Here is a 15,398-nt window from a genome sequence, read left to right on the forward strand (position 1 = left end):
GTGAAGCTCAAAAAATGAATTTACACTGGTAATTATAGCCAAGAAGTGCAAATGAATGCAGTGAAAAAGCTGTGGCATCAGTGGCACACAAATAGTGTTTTACTACAGAACAAACTGCTTAACTCCCCAGGCATCAGCTCTGACACAGGATTTAAAACAAACAGAACCCTGGCAAGACTGACACTCAGGAAAGGCACCCATACTCACATGGATTTGCTCCATCTGCCACTATTAACATCCGTAAGGAGCTCAGGCTGACATCTCTCTGATCCCTCTGAGCCAAAAGTGACCAGTGCATATCACGGGATTTTACTACTGCTACACGGGCTGCAAGTCAAAACAATAATTATGCTGCATGTGCAGAACAAAATAAAGACTAATTATAAAATTATGTAAGTGTTCTTGTGTATTTACACATACCTATGAAACTATAAACAAAATTTATGACACTACAAATGTAGAAAACAAACACCAAATATTCAACTACTATAACATGTGTATACTCAAAATCTCCAGATGGACTTGATAATAGAATTTGAATGTTTGCTACTGAAGAAACAGAGATTCTTTAAAGGTCTCTCAGAAGAAGAGACACCACTCATCAGTGAAACGATGAGCACACAGGATACTGAAATGGGGTAATCAGTGTGATACAAAGACAGTTTGCACAAACAATTTAATTTGTTTTCAATAACCCAAAAAGAGATGGGTGAATTAAAACAACCTTTAGGGTACCTTTGTATGAGCAGACTTTCTGTATCCAGGAAAGTGGATTAACCTTCATTAATGCATAGGGAATACTGATGACATGCATCCTGTTCATAACACTCTACAAGAAAGAGATTCAAAAATAAACTTCCAAGTGGCTTAAAAAATATAGAACATGTAACAATGCTTAAATAAACCCCCTCATGATCACAGCTGCAGCATAACTCTTGCAGTTAACTGGTAGTGAAAACGATGTGTATACTCTGAAAAAATATGCTACACAAGGTACAACAAAAGCAACAGTTTATTCTGAAAAATATAAATACTGAAACAAAAACCCATTTGAGAGAAATGAATAATTTATAGCCTCATTCTGGTATCAGTGCACTACCAATGAAAGAAGCAAATTGCTGCAGTTTTTTGCCTTTCTTGCAATACTCACCGTTAACACTCCATGCCAAAGGCCAGCCTCTCTTTTGAAATCCAAGACATTTGTAAGTGTTTCAGCTGAAAGCAAAGGAAAAAGATATCAGAATTAAAAAACATATTTAGAAAAATACTTAAGAATTACAAATATTTGTTCAAGCAACTCTGAAACTTCCATGACTGCTAAGAAACCAAAGCTCTGTTGCCTATAACAAACAGGCCGCTTAAGCTCCAAATGGCTTGTTCTACTTATTGCAATCATCTTTGAATTATGATTACTAGACTAGAATATTACAAGGTATTTCACACCTTGATTCATTATAATACCCTTTCCATCTGCCAATGAACTATGCAGACTGAAAATTTAGTCTTGAAGCAAACTTCTTCAGCTGAACTGAAAAAGTTAATCTGTATTTGAAATATCTAGATCTAGTAAGAAATGTCACCATGGCTCTATTACATTTTCTTGGCTATTTTCTCTGAGGAATTTGAGTATCTTATGTGATTAAAAAAAAACCAAATATGAGTCAAAGATTTTAAATCAAGGATTCAACCTGAATTTTGAGGGATGTCTTGTATTGATTAGGTAAAACTTGCTTATCACTGTTGTAGGATGGATGTATGCAGGAAAGTACTTGGTTAAATGGTAGCACAGATTAACTCCATACAGATGGTCAAAACCAAGTGCAGTTCTTGGCTGTTCATTGGAAGAATGACTGCAAACATGCAGATCTCTTACTCTATTCACATCCCTGGGGAGATGTTCTTTTGTGGGACATGATTAGGTAAGAGGAAGATCCCCTCCTTGATTACATTTTCACAGGTGGCTTAACTCTCTTTCACACATCACACCCTTTATGAATGAGAAAGTTTGTTTTTCCCTTTTCAGCTGAAGTGACTACTCTGTATCTGAAGTTCTTTGGAGACAGCAGACATGATTAAGCAACATGAATTGTCTGAAGATGCAAAGTTGTCAGTATCATTTCAAAGTTACACCTATCTAACTTACCTTCTGAATAACCACATGCCTGAGTCAGTGCATGACAGTGTGCCAGCATGGAGGCATGAGAGACAGTAATGCCCACTGTGCTGCCCTCTTTACTTGTTTTGTACTGAGAAGAGAAAGTGTATGCATTAGATTAACAGCAAAACCAAGAAAGTTTACAGTAGTGAATTGAAAACATATTACAAAAACAAACCCAGCTTTTTAAATTCAAAACGTTAGCCTAAAAATATATTGATGTCCACAGAATACACTACTATGGTAAAAAAATCTGTTTGTCTAGTCCAATTAAATTGTCCTGGGGATCCCAAAATGCTGATTATTCCCAGTCTTCAACCTGATTCCACACAATCACTCAACTGACAGTCCGCCTGGCAGCCTGATGGAAACACTCCTGTTTCACAGTTTAAAATATTATTGCTGTCTCTTTTATTGTATCCAGAGTTTAGAGGAAGAAACCATCCCATAAACTAGGACAGAGTAACCACAGAAGTTATCACATGACACTGCATCACCTCGATGTAAGCAATCTCGGCGCTGGCATCCCGGACCTGGGGGTGCCAGTCCTTGGCTGGTTTTGCCAGATGCTTCCCATCAATCACAAACCAAATGAGACGAGGCCAGCCTTCAAAGAAAAAGAAAAGCTACTGTCACCACAGTTCCAAACATCAGAGTTTTTTCCCCAGTATTCAGGGATAAGGACAGGAGGCAGCAAAAGCAAAATCCCCTTCCAGAGAGGAAGGAACAGCACAAAGCACTGCCATGACAATCAAGGCAGCTCTTTATGTGTAAGAACCATGCAAGCAAACCCAAAACCTGAAGTTTGACAGCAACCATAAATACACCTGCTTTTTATCCCATAAAAAATAACCCCACACCTTTGAACGTCACCACCTCGCCAGTCTGAGCTTTTGGGAGGCCTTTCTGACAGGCATCAGTGGTTAAAGCTAATGTGACTCCACAGCTGCCCAAAAGAAACCCAATCTGCTGACTGCCAGCATCCTGTAGAGAAACAAAGAAATAGCAAAATTACAAATTACAAAGCTTTTGGACAGTTTGTTGTAACTTATTCATGTTTAGAAAACATTAAGTCAATTTATATCACAGGAAAAAACAAAAGTCAATCCCATAAGACCTTTAAATGACTGAGAAAATTAAGTTTTGCTTAGTGCTAGCTAAGATCTGCAGCAGATCTCGTAAGCAAAGCAGTGTCAGAAGCAATGGCTGTACATCCCTCCACAACCCAATGGGATGTTTATAAATTCTGCTAAAACAGAAAACTGGTTTGATGCTGTTTCTGAGTCCTGACACACTGAGGAACAGAGCCTGTAGCTTTTCAGCTCTTCCCTAACAATCTCCAGTTCTGAAGGATTATACCTGTATTTCAGTAGCTATGGTGCCTCTGCCTGCCTCATTACTCAGCATCAGAGCTGAAAAACCAACCTTTCTCTGACATACTCAGAGAAATACGTCCACACATGTTTTTGCAAATAATGAATTAAAATAATTTCTACAGTTAAATACCCTAAAACACCAAAATTACTACCTTAATATTACCTCCCCCTTTCCTTAACTGAATATTGAATATAATTCCAAGCACAGAATGTTTTTGCAACTAATGAATTAATTTCTACAATTACATACCCTAAAACACTTAAATTGCTAGCTTAATATTACCTCCCCCTTTCCTTAACTGAATATTGAATATAATTCCAAGCACAGAATGTACAGTGAGCAGTCCACCTGATGCTTTCTAAAGAGTAGGCTTTGAAGGACCCCATGTAGGATTTAGACATACACACACACACAAACACTTTATTTATTTATCAAACATAAAAAAGCTGAATGTATCTGCCTACCTTTCTTGTCAGTGGAACTTCTATTGGGACAGGAATAAGTTCTGCCAGGAGACATCCATAAAATGCCACCATAAACATAACTGGATCACTATTAGGGAATACGAGAGCTACCTACAAAAATACAGCAAAATAAGAAAATATTTTTTTTGTCATTTGGCAGAGAGAGGGGCTGCTTTTTAATTTGTGGAACAAAATTTTCACAACAATGTCCAGATTCATAGATAACCAGGCAGAGAAATACTAAGTATTGAGACAATGTATTATTATAAGTCACAGTAATGATTATTTCACAATGTATTATTACAATATTTTATTACAAGGCTTTCTTCAGCTAAAGCTGTTCCTCACTATTTCATCCACAGGGACCACTTCCAACAGCAGCCTACCCGGTCTCCAGGCTTCAGCAGGGGCTCATTCTTAGTGGTTAGCTTGTTGAGCAGTGTATAGGCTAACTTCAAGCTTCGACTCCATAGCTTGCCTGAAGAATGAAGGAAGAAATTAAGAAGCAGAAACTAAAACGTTAACACTTAATTGCTAGATCTCAGTCCCTCACACATGCACTAAGCATGATGGTATCAGAACAGTTGGCCAAGTCAAAGTACAATTTAGAACTTGGCTTCTTTTTTGTTTACCTCATTCTTTTTTTTTTTAAATTTTAAATGTAAAACTAAACATGCTATTCTAAACAACACTCGAAGCTCCACTGCAGAGTAATTAAATTACTGCAGCTGCTCAGTTATATTTCCTGCATCCTTCATCTGTGAGAATGCAAACAATAAAGTTCAACATTCAAACATATTATACAAGGAAATGCTGCAGTGAGCTATCCTGAAGGACAGAGTTATTTTTCCCCAAAAAGCAATTTACTGTAATACTTCTAGGTCATTAATACAGGCAAGTTTCACTTCCCACCATTAACATCCTGATTATGCTCCTGAGGTAGGAGTCTTCTCTATAAGGCTGTACAAGAGGATGTTAAAATGGAATGTCTCCTCTGGGAATCTGAAGAGTGCATTATTAGTCATCTGTTTCTACCTCCCAGTCTACACTGGGCTATTTTTAGTGTTCTTTTATGAAAAAACCCCACACTATTCTAAGAGATTTACAAATAGCTACTTGGAAAGAACCAATATGTTTTGCAATAAACATTTTATCCTCCTTAACTTCTTTAGAAACATTTTTCATATACAATGAATTTATAATTTACGTTCCTCCAGCATTCTCCAACCATGTGTTACAAGCACAGGCAGTCCCTCTGAAGAAAAGCACACTGCTGTTTCATGGTGATCACCCAATTCCTCCTTGCAGCTGGCTCAAACACATACCATAGGTCAGGGTATAAACTGCTTTCCCAGTGGTATCCAGCGCTGTCAGACAAGGGGCTTTGGACTGGGTGGTTCCCCAGCGCTGCAGGGCAGCCAGCAGTGAGGGGGGCCAATTGGTCACAACCCCCAGGGGCTCCCCTTTAAGTACATTCACTTGGTTTCCTTCAGGCTTTGGTTGATTTGGGTCAGGCTGTTGCACTGAAACCAGAGCACAGTAAAAGGGAAATGTCAATCTGTACAAAATGCTAAGTTACACTTCACAGGCTATTTTATGACCCATTCACCTCTTCCTCACAGCTATCACTACTTCTCCTCTGCTTTATGATGATGCTGTGCTAATCATCTGTTGGATTCCCAAAAAACAGTGACCATCACTTCAGATTTGTGATTGCACATTATCAAAAGTCCAGAATTTGAATCTCTAGCCCACTTCTCTCTACTTTGGAAAGCTGCTATTTTCTTCTGCTTGTTGTCCACATCTACATCAATGAATGCCTCTGCCAAGTCAAGCAGGATTATCAAAGACATTGGCTTCAGTGACATCTGGACACTGATTTTTGCTGCACTGAATTCTCAACAGGTGATGAAAAATAACACCGTGCCTGGCTAACAATGTATTTTTAAAGAAAGGCCTTCTGTTAAAATCCTGCTCCAAGCTGCTCAATAAAGTGAAGGATCTTGATCTTAATGAGCAAAGTCCTGGCTGAAATTAGCAAACACTCAATGTAGACAACCAGCAAAATTAATGTTCCATGTGATGCTTTCCACAATTACATACACCTCAATGGAAGTTCATCTGGAGAAACTTCAGCAAAAGACTAGAATAACAAAAACATTGAATCTTACAAGTATCAAACCAATAGTAGGGGAACTGTAGTGGCAGCTGCTCAGAAATGTCACACTGAGTAGGAAGGTTGAGTATAAGATTATCTTCCACTTGTGATAACAATAACCTTTCTTGCTCCACTGTATTAATTTTACCATGACTAATTTTTTATTGAGAAGAAAAACCAACACTTGCTAAGTATCAGTTCTGTCATGAACCACTTACACAAGGAGTAAAAAAAGTATCTGAAAGAAAATTAACCTTCAAGTAGTTCTTCAAAATCATCCACAAAAAACTCCTTCAGAGGTGGGCGCTTCGGTCTTTTCAAAGTATTTAGCAGCTGCTGGATTTTAGAGGACACTCTGCTATTCACTGGGACGCCTGCCAAATGGAAAAGATTTATTATTTATCATATTTTAACCAAAATACACTAAAACACACAACTTTCAGGTGGAAAAGTCATTCAGGATGAGTACCTTGCTTGGAAGGAAACAGCTTTAACTATTAAGTTTCCACCATGGATTTATTTGCTTTCCAACAATGCTGTTACCTGGCTGATGCAGACACCTTCTCACACTTTATTTTAGCTTTTCAAACCACTGACCCCTTCATGCGATTTCAACTGAAACATGAATGTCCTTTTATCCAGCAATCTAGGTATTTACTACACCTTAACATTCATTCCATTCTGAAATCATCAGAACGCTTGGAAAAAAATGAGGGATTTTTTCAATATTTTATAGGGCTTGTAAAAATAATCACAACACAAAACATGTTAAATGCCGATTTTCATTTATGTATGTTAAAATAAATGTAAACACATGTTTTTATATTTATCAAAATGTAAAGCTCTGAGGCAATATAAAATTAAGATATATATATAGCCAAGAGGACACAGATGGAAAGGCAGGAGGTCTGTAATGCAATCACCATCTGCAGTTTCCAGGATGCTGCTGCTGTAGCCTCTGGGCACTCCTCGCACGGATGCCACCTGCGGGCGCTCGTGGTGCAGGAACTCCACCAGGCCAGTGGTCACATCAGGGGGGGCACAGTGGTTCTCTGCAGAAAGGCAAGACACACACAGGAGCTCATCAGGCACCTTAAGAATCAACATAATCAAAACTGCTTCTTACATGAGGGTATTTCACAAATATCTTCTCCTTACAACCTGGAGGCACAAGCCTGCTTTGCTTGGAGCTGTGCCCTGTTTCCTGGCTGCAGAGCAATGCTTAGGGAATATCACAGAATGATTCGTGTTGAAGTGACCTCAAAGCTCATCTTGTCCCACCCCTGCCATGGGCAGGGACACCCTCCACCAGACCAGGTTGCTCCAAGCCCCACCCACCCTGGCCTTGGACACTTCCAGGGATGGGGCAGCCACAGCTCTGGGCAACCTGTGCCAGCCATGGCCACACTACTCTCACAAGGAAGAATTTCTTCCTAATCTGAGTCTCTCTTCTTTTTAAATTTAAAACCATTCCCCCTCATCCTCTCACTAACTGGCCCTGTAAGAAGTTGCTATCATCATTCCAAAAATGTAACCATGGTTATAGAATGGTTTTGAATGGAATGGTTTAGGAAATGGCAGTATTTTTGAGAAGTGTTTAAACAACAGACAATGAGAACAGGAAGACTGAAATATTTAGAATCCTGATGAGTAAAAATAGGAATGCAGCAGGGAAGAGCTGGAGAAAACCCTGCTGCCCAGGGCTGGAGCTGCCAACAACCCTTGGAGGACCTCAGCATGTCACAAATCCTGCCAGAAAAACTGCAGGCAGAGGGAGATCTGGGCAGTGCTGTGAAATACATACACAAACCCCCACTATGAGGCACTGATCAGCCCCAAGATAGCAAATGCTTCTTGCACTGCTCCCACATTTTCAGAACTGATACACAAGCCACAAACCCAGCTTTAATTGGTTTTAGAGGGATCACCGGGAGAAAAATTTAAATCCATTCCCATCCTTTCCAATGGAATTCACTACAATGCCAGTGTTTGCACTGCAGAGACTAAATTCCTTTCATGTGGGTAAGGTACATGAAGGAGAAAGTGTTACTTCAGCTGTCACAAAAATGCTCTAGATTCAGTACCCACAAAGATGACAACTGTGTAAAGCTGACCTGTATAACCACTGCACAGGACCCATAAAGAGCCCATGTACACACCTGCCTCATGTATATGCTCTCACTCTGTTCTATATATATATTTGAAGTTGCTTTTTGGCTGTTTTTTTCTTTTCTTTTTCCCCTTAGCTTTCCCAAAGCACCAAACCAGAGGCTTCCTGCAGCACACAACTTGGCCACAGAGACAACTGTGCCTGGTTCCCACTTGCCACCTGACAAACCCTCCAGGGACTAACAATGTCTCACTATGTGTGGAGAAAGAATAAGTTAAATTTTCAGGATTTATGCTTAGATGAAACCACATTAGCTTAATTAATATGAGCATTTTATTAATCAATGCCCATGAGACCCCATGCTATTAGTTTGTATCATCCAGAAATACCATGGCACAGCAGGGTAAGAGAAGTGGTGAGGAGTTAAAAAGGAAAGTGAGAAGACTTACGACTTCAGGAAGAAAGGTTAATTGGATTCAGACTGAAGGACCTTTCTATTAGTGATGACAAGACAGAGCAGATGAAACCACATTAGCTTAATTAATAATATGAGCATTTTATTAATCTATGCCCATGAGACCCCATGCTATTAGTTTGTATCATCCAGAAATACCATGGCACAGCAGGGTAAGAGAAGTGGTGAGGAGTTAAAAAGGAAAGTGAGAAGACTTACGACTTCAGGAAGAAAGGTTAATTGGATTCAGACTGAAGGACCTTTCTATTAGTGATGACAAGACAGAGATAAATGCAAGAGAGTAGTGTCCAAAGGAAGAACAAATGGGATATGACAAAGAATTAAAAGCCATGATGATCTCTATTTCCAGCTGCTCTAAGAGCTAAGGTGGGAAATACTCCACAGTTGATATAGTGACCTTGAAAAAAACCAGGACGTACCACCAGCCTTATTCATTTAAAAAAATACACAAAAGAAAAAAAATCCCCCCTCCATGAAGGGTTGTCTTTGCTGCTATTAAGTGAAAGACACACCTTAAAAATAATGCAGATTTCTATCTGACTCCAGTAAATACTGTAACCTTGCAATTCCAACAGTTCAGTTTACTGCCTGGGAACTTAGTTTGAGCTCACCATTAAAAATGAAGGCTGGAGAAGATGAGCTGTAAGGGAACAAACTGCTAAATTTAAATTCTCTAACATCTCAAAACTGTGACTAGCTATTCAGTACATAACCAAAACACAGAATATTTCAGTAAGGCATTGCAATTAAGATATGTAAGATGCCTTTCAGATTGCTGATATCAGCACACTATCTGACAAATAAATAAACTCATCTTCTATGCTCTAGGACAAATCAAAGCCCCTTTTAGAAAGCATGGGAGTATTTATCAAGAGTCATAAACGTTTGCAGTGTAAGAACTGAGTAAGTTTTCATATTCTTGCGAGCTAGGAAAAGTACATGCAGATAGGAAAAATGTCACAACTGAACTGATATTGGCCATGCAGGAATGTTACCAAGCTAGGAATGAAAACTGATAGAACATGGCAAGCACTGCAGAAATGAGGAAGACCATTCTTATGTGAAAATGTTTTGGTGTTTTTGTTTTGTTTTTTTTTTTTTGTCAAAAGCACCGGAAATTTTATAAGTATTTTGAATAGATCAGCTCTTAAAGATCCCTGAGCTTCCTTCCTTCTAGATACTATAATTATTTCCCATTAATGAAATTTTAAACCTGCATACAGCCCAACATTCAGCTGCTTAAATGCTGGACTCTGAACTGTTTAGTAAGACCTTGATTTTGCATACAAGGTATTGATTTTGTATGTTGTTGATTAAACAGTCCTGATAGAGAGGTCTATCTGGCCCAGGGCACGAGACATAACAAGATGCTGTGCTACATTTTGGGTATCTTGCAAATTTTTACAGCTATATTAAGAATTTCATCAATCCCAGTTAAGCATAAAAGGTTAGCCATAATTGACTTAGTAATTTAAAGGAGTTAAACATAATTTCTATTAATCCATAATATGAAATTCAGAATGGCTCAAAGTGAAGTGGTGACAGATTACCTCTTTCTTACATCCACCAAGGACAAAAAATTTTGCAAATTTCTCATTATTAATAAGCTTGGAAATGGAAATAGGAAAAATTAGGTTTCTTTAAAGGTTTTGTACAAACAGCAAAAAATTTCCCTAATAATTACTACCTCTGATTTTGTAACCTTTCCAAAGATTCTGTGTGTTTTTCTGTCTTTTGGGTGCTTACCAACTGAATCATACCTGAAATACACAATCTAACATGGTTTAGGGTAAATACATGCAGATTGGAAAGCATGCACCAAAACCAGGATTCCTTTGAAATTCTGCTTTGGAATCCACTAAAACTGAACCTTAGTTTCTTGGTAAAGCAAGCATTTTACCAAGGAGAAAGCATGTTCAGATCTCATGAGCAACTGGCTTGGGTTAAATACATATACATCATACCCACCTGGTCTGGAATTGCACATTTTAAGGCTATTCACAGGTATCTCCTGGTGAAGACCTTTGTGTTTAGCCCTGCTTTGGGATTTGTAACCTGATTTCATTCCAACCACACCGGCAGGTTTACTGACCTATCTGCGTGTGTGCCATGAGATCTGCAAGCACAGTGGCAGCAGTGGTGGCAGGAGCTGTATTGGAAGCAGCAGCAGGTTTCCCTCCAGGATGAGATGAGGTGGAGGATGCAGAGGATGAGGTGGAGGAGCCCTGAATGACCCGGTTAAGCCAGGGCTCTACGTTGGAATGGCTCTGGAACGGAGTGGAGCCGATCCGCCCTTGCCGCCGCAACGAGCCCTCATCTTCTGATGCTGACGATGTGTCTGTGGTCAAAATAATGGTGACAGGCCTGTAATGGGGGAATGGCAATGACCCAGCACCAGGAGCACGGCGTTGGGCCGTGCTCCGCGTGCTCCGCGCGGCTTTCCCGCCTGCCGCACGTGTGGTGTGTGCCAAAGGAGTGGGACAGTCACACACACAAACCCTCTTGCTGCTGGTTGTTGGGTTAGACAAAAACTTCTACACACGAGGGCCAGAACACACTTGGAGAGAAGTTGCAGTTACCACCAACATTTGGAATGATGTGAGAGTTAAAAAAGGCTTCTTCCTACAGCAGAAGATCAGTGAGCATCGCATCCTGTCCCTATTCCACTGAAAAAATATTTCTGCTCTGAACGGGTAAATTTTATCTCATCACACCTGAATAAAGCCCTTCTTTTTGTTGTTGTTTATTTCTTTTTTTTGACAAGAAGGGAATTCTTCACTTTCCAATTGCTTTGAGAACTAATTCCTAAAAAAACCATGGTGCTCTGAAGTTCAATGAAAAAATTATTACAAAGCATGTATTTTAACCACATAAACTGATATGAATGAGCAATACACAGAAATGCTTCGTAAAGCATCTTTTCATTCTAGATGTATATTTGTTGTTCTTACAAGTCTGGCAAAGGGCTCCTAATTGAATTACCATCTAGTTACTTACAACTTTCCAGATGATTCCCTTTGGAATCTTTCCTTACTTAATTCTCCATCCAAGAAAAAATGAAAAGGTAATTCCAGATATCAAGAAAATACATCCCTTGTGATTTTGAGAGAAAACCAGGAAGTGTTACTACAGAAAAAAAATCTTGCCCTCATGAAGAAATTGCTAAATTTTAATAACTTGATCTGTTACATGCTTTATATAAGGTAGGGTGTCTTGTACCATACTCTAAGAGTCCCAGACATTGAAATCTGGAGTTGGTTACACCCCAGATTTCTGGAATTCTGCAATCTTAATTTTGGCTGTTTTCTTAATCCTCTGGACACATAATTGTTCACCTAGATACAATTGTTCAGCTAGATGCAATTCCATATACATTTCTCGAAGCAACATAAAAAAAACCTACTCCTTATCTCGGGCAATGCATTTCAGTTACCAGCTCTTTAATTTTCTGACTTTCAAGGATATGCACATTTTCAATAATTTCAGACTAGTTTCTCTTAGGAGTCTAAAATAACAAAAACACAAAAACCCCATTTCATAGCAATGTTATTAGCTTGATGGCATTTTCAAAGTTAAAACTGTAGATATCTCATTATTTGACCTCCCTCATCAAACATGACAATTTTGAATGAAAATACTCAAACAACAGATCTCTGAGAAGGTTCAGCTGTGGTGCATCCCCATTCCTGGGTGCATGTCTCATGTGATACTTCCAGCCTGCTGCCACATTTGGAGTTTTTGGCAGCTGACTCCATTTGCTCCTGGAGAGAAGCCAAACCTGTCCCATATTGCTTGCAACTTTCTCTTTCTTTTAGGCAAAAAGCAAAAATAAATAATCCCAGGAATATGGAATAAAATGGGATTATGAATAGCCAGGAATTAAAAAAAAAAACAACAAAACTACCATGTCGGCCATTTCTAATCACTTCAGAGGAAGAAATAGAACTACAGAAAAAGCAGGTTTCTCACAGAATACACACTCTGATACTATCACTTTACCCAGATTCAAGACAAATGAAGTCTGTGTACAAAAATGGAGGATCCATAGTAAAAGCATTCTAATAACAAAACACAAAAACACTATGAAGCAGCAAGGTCACCCCAGCAGGAGCTCTGTGGCAGTGGCAGGGATTAATCCATGGATCCTGGTGTGTGGTGACAGAACAGTGACAGAATACTGTGTGCTTGGCTTCCAGCTCTTCCTGGCTGGGAGCTGACCCAAGACAGCCACAGAAGGCACCCCTCTTTGAGCCAGATTTGCATGAAGGCTCAGCTCCAGTTCTGATCACAGGAAATTCGTGTGGGAAGGATCAGAGACTCAACGGGACAAAACCAGAAGTACGTTAAAATTTTTGGAAGGATGACTGATAAACGTAGTTCCTTTACTGCCAGCCAGGAGCTGGATTTCAATTTAACACTGTGCTGGGAACCACAGACTCACAGAATGGTTTGAGTAGGAATATCCTGAGTTGGAAGGGACTCATGAGGAATACTGAGCCCAACTCCAGGCCCTGCACAGGGGCACCCCAACAATGACACCACGTGCCCGGGAGCCTTGTCCAAATTGTTCATGAACTCCAGCAGGCTTGTGGCCATGACCACCAGCTCTCAGCTCCTATTATTTAAGGTGCTACTGCACCCTGCTCAATCCAGTGTGAGCACACTTGGCTTCTTTGCTGACCACCTGCACAGGCATGTTACAAGATGACACTCCAGCAGTACAAACACACAAAAAACATGAAGATACCATGGCCTCATCTTGCTCTGTACATGCATGTACAGCATGGAGTGCAGGCTCAGGGGCATGGCCAGGCATGTGTTCCATTTACACACCACCAGCCCTTTTGATCCCATATCCTACTGCTCTCCCCACGCTTGTTCCTCCCTAAGTCTGCCCCTTTCCCTGTCTGCACCTCCCCACATTAACATCCCCTAACAAGACTCACACGGCTGTGAAATACTCTTGCCCTGCATCCCACACTGTGTCCCTCACCCCTCTGTGTGTTCCCCCCAGTCCAGAAGGCGCTCTAGTGCTGACTGGTCTTGATGGGCTTCACACCTGGCCTGGAGGGCTGAGGCTCTGCAGGGACAGGCCTGGACAGGTGACCCTTCTCAGAGTCCTGACCTTGCCTTCCAGCCTGTTGCTGTTCCCAGTGCCCCTCTGGGCCTCTGGCTTCTGGGACAGGGCATCATTTGGGCTGCCTCACCTGCCATGCCCCATGCTCCTCTGCAGGTGAGCAGGGCAGCTTTTATCACAGTCTCTCCATAGCACCTCAGACTCTTTTTAATAGTTGCTCAGAAAAAGAAGATACTTTAATAAAAATTCTTAGCATATCTTCTAAGCAAAAACATTAAGGGTCAAGAAAGACCATATATAAGAACACAGAGGATTATTATTTATTAACTAATGATATAATTGAAGAACCCACAAAAATAATATAGTTAAGTGTGTGACTAGCAAACCAAAGTAGAACTTCTCTTTAAATGGGAAGAACAGAAAGAAGAAATACAGCTCAGAAAGCAGGAGGACAGCATACCTGAACTCTTCTTTTAGAGAAGGGGGTTAATAACTAGAAACAATGGAGAAGGGCAGTAGAAGTCAGTGTACTTCTACTCCTGGGCCACATTATAAAAGACATGTGCACATTCTCAAAATAAAACATCTTGGGTAATCCCTCTTCTTTATATACAAGACACTGGCCTCAAACCATTTGGCTTGCTAGCACAACATGTTGTATGACCTTCTTAACCTTCAGAAAATTCACTGTGAGACAACAGAAGATTACCTTTTCCCCCTAAAATTAAAGAAGGTGTTCTGCCATAACGAATCTGAACAATTATAATGTAAGACTTTCTGACTGTTTCAATTTGCTCAGCACTGAATAGTTGAAACCATCTGATGAGTGCTCCACAATTAATGCAGCAACTTAATGCTCTAGTATTTTCTTCAACTTTTAAAAGAAGAATCTTCTGCAGTGTGAAATCAGGTATTTTCAGTTCTTATATGCTTGCCTAGATTATTTCCTCTGAGTGAGATATGATGTAAGAGAACATAGTTAATGCATAAAGGGCACCTGTTCTCTATGGCTGCTTTCATGTGGACTTTCAGCTACACTATCTCTAGATGAGACACTAAAAACCATGAGGAAAAATATCACAGCACAAATCCAACCAACACATGATTACTGGGAAATACAGCCATGATACAGGACTTTAGTGCAACCTACCAACAACTTAGGGCAGGGACACCTTCTACTATCCCAGGCTGCCCTGTCCAACCTGGCTTTGGACATTTGGGATGGGATAGCCACAGCTTCTCTGGGAGCTCTGGTAATTCTCTGTGTTCACTCACACGTACCTGGAGGGGTGTATGTCTCTACTGAAGAGTGCACCAGGACAGAGCGTCTCTTCGAGGGCATGGGCATCTTCCTCTCTTTGTATTTTGCAAGTGCTGCTTGTACTGCTTCAGTGTGGACATCTAGATAGAAAACAAACAAACAGAAATGTTAGAATTTCAGCTGGTCAGGAGGACTGAATCAACACCACTGCCTCCAGCTCCAATCCAGCGCAGAAGCAATGGTTTCCAAAGCTAAGGGAGAATATAAGCAGAGGCAAGGTGAAATATTTTCCTCATGAAATCAGCCTGAAAATGCTCTGTG

General features: G+C 40.2%; 1 protein-coding gene across 4 annotated transcripts in view; it reads right to left on the bottom strand.

Annotated features, from left to right (window-relative positions):
- DIP2A (disco interacting protein 2 homolog A) overlaps positions 1–15,398 on the bottom strand; it is a 60,603-nt gene that overhangs the window by 24,740 nt on the left and 20,465 nt on the right. For 3 of the 4 annotated variants that reach the window (XR_005629742.1, XM_039728683.1, XM_039728682.1), the window contains exons 4-16: positions 15,098–15,217; positions 10,832–11,077; positions 7,078–7,206; positions 6,409–6,528; positions 5,322–5,519; positions 4,383–4,474; positions 3,997–4,107; positions 3,016–3,139; positions 2,653–2,762; positions 2,144–2,246; positions 1,151–1,215; positions 736–829; positions 208–327 (exon numbers count right to left, since the gene is read on the bottom strand). Coding sequence is in view for 3 of the 4 variants with exons in the window: in XM_039728683.1 (XP_039584617.1) it covers positions 208–327; positions 736–829; positions 1,151–1,215; positions 2,144–2,246; positions 2,653–2,762; positions 3,016–3,139; positions 3,997–4,107; positions 4,383–4,474; positions 5,322–5,519; positions 6,409–6,528; positions 7,078–7,206; positions 10,832–11,077; positions 15,098–15,217 (1,632 nt within the window). In the remaining variant the exon portion in view is untranslated. The remainder of the gene's footprint in view (positions 1–207; positions 328–735; positions 830–1,150; positions 1,216–2,143; positions 2,247–2,652; positions 2,763–3,015; positions 3,140–3,996; positions 4,108–4,382; positions 4,475–5,321; positions 5,520–6,408; positions 6,529–7,077; positions 7,207–10,831; positions 11,078–15,097; positions 15,218–15,398) is intronic. The other variant, XM_039728684.1, reaches the window with a different exon arrangement.

The sequence above is a fragment of the Passer montanus genome, unplaced genomic scaffold, assembly GCF_014805655.1.
Source record: "Passer montanus isolate IOZ18808 unplaced genomic scaffold, ASM1480565v1 scaffold66, whole genome shotgun sequence".
NCBI lineage: Eukaryota > Metazoa > Chordata > Aves > Passeriformes > Passeridae > Passer > Passer montanus.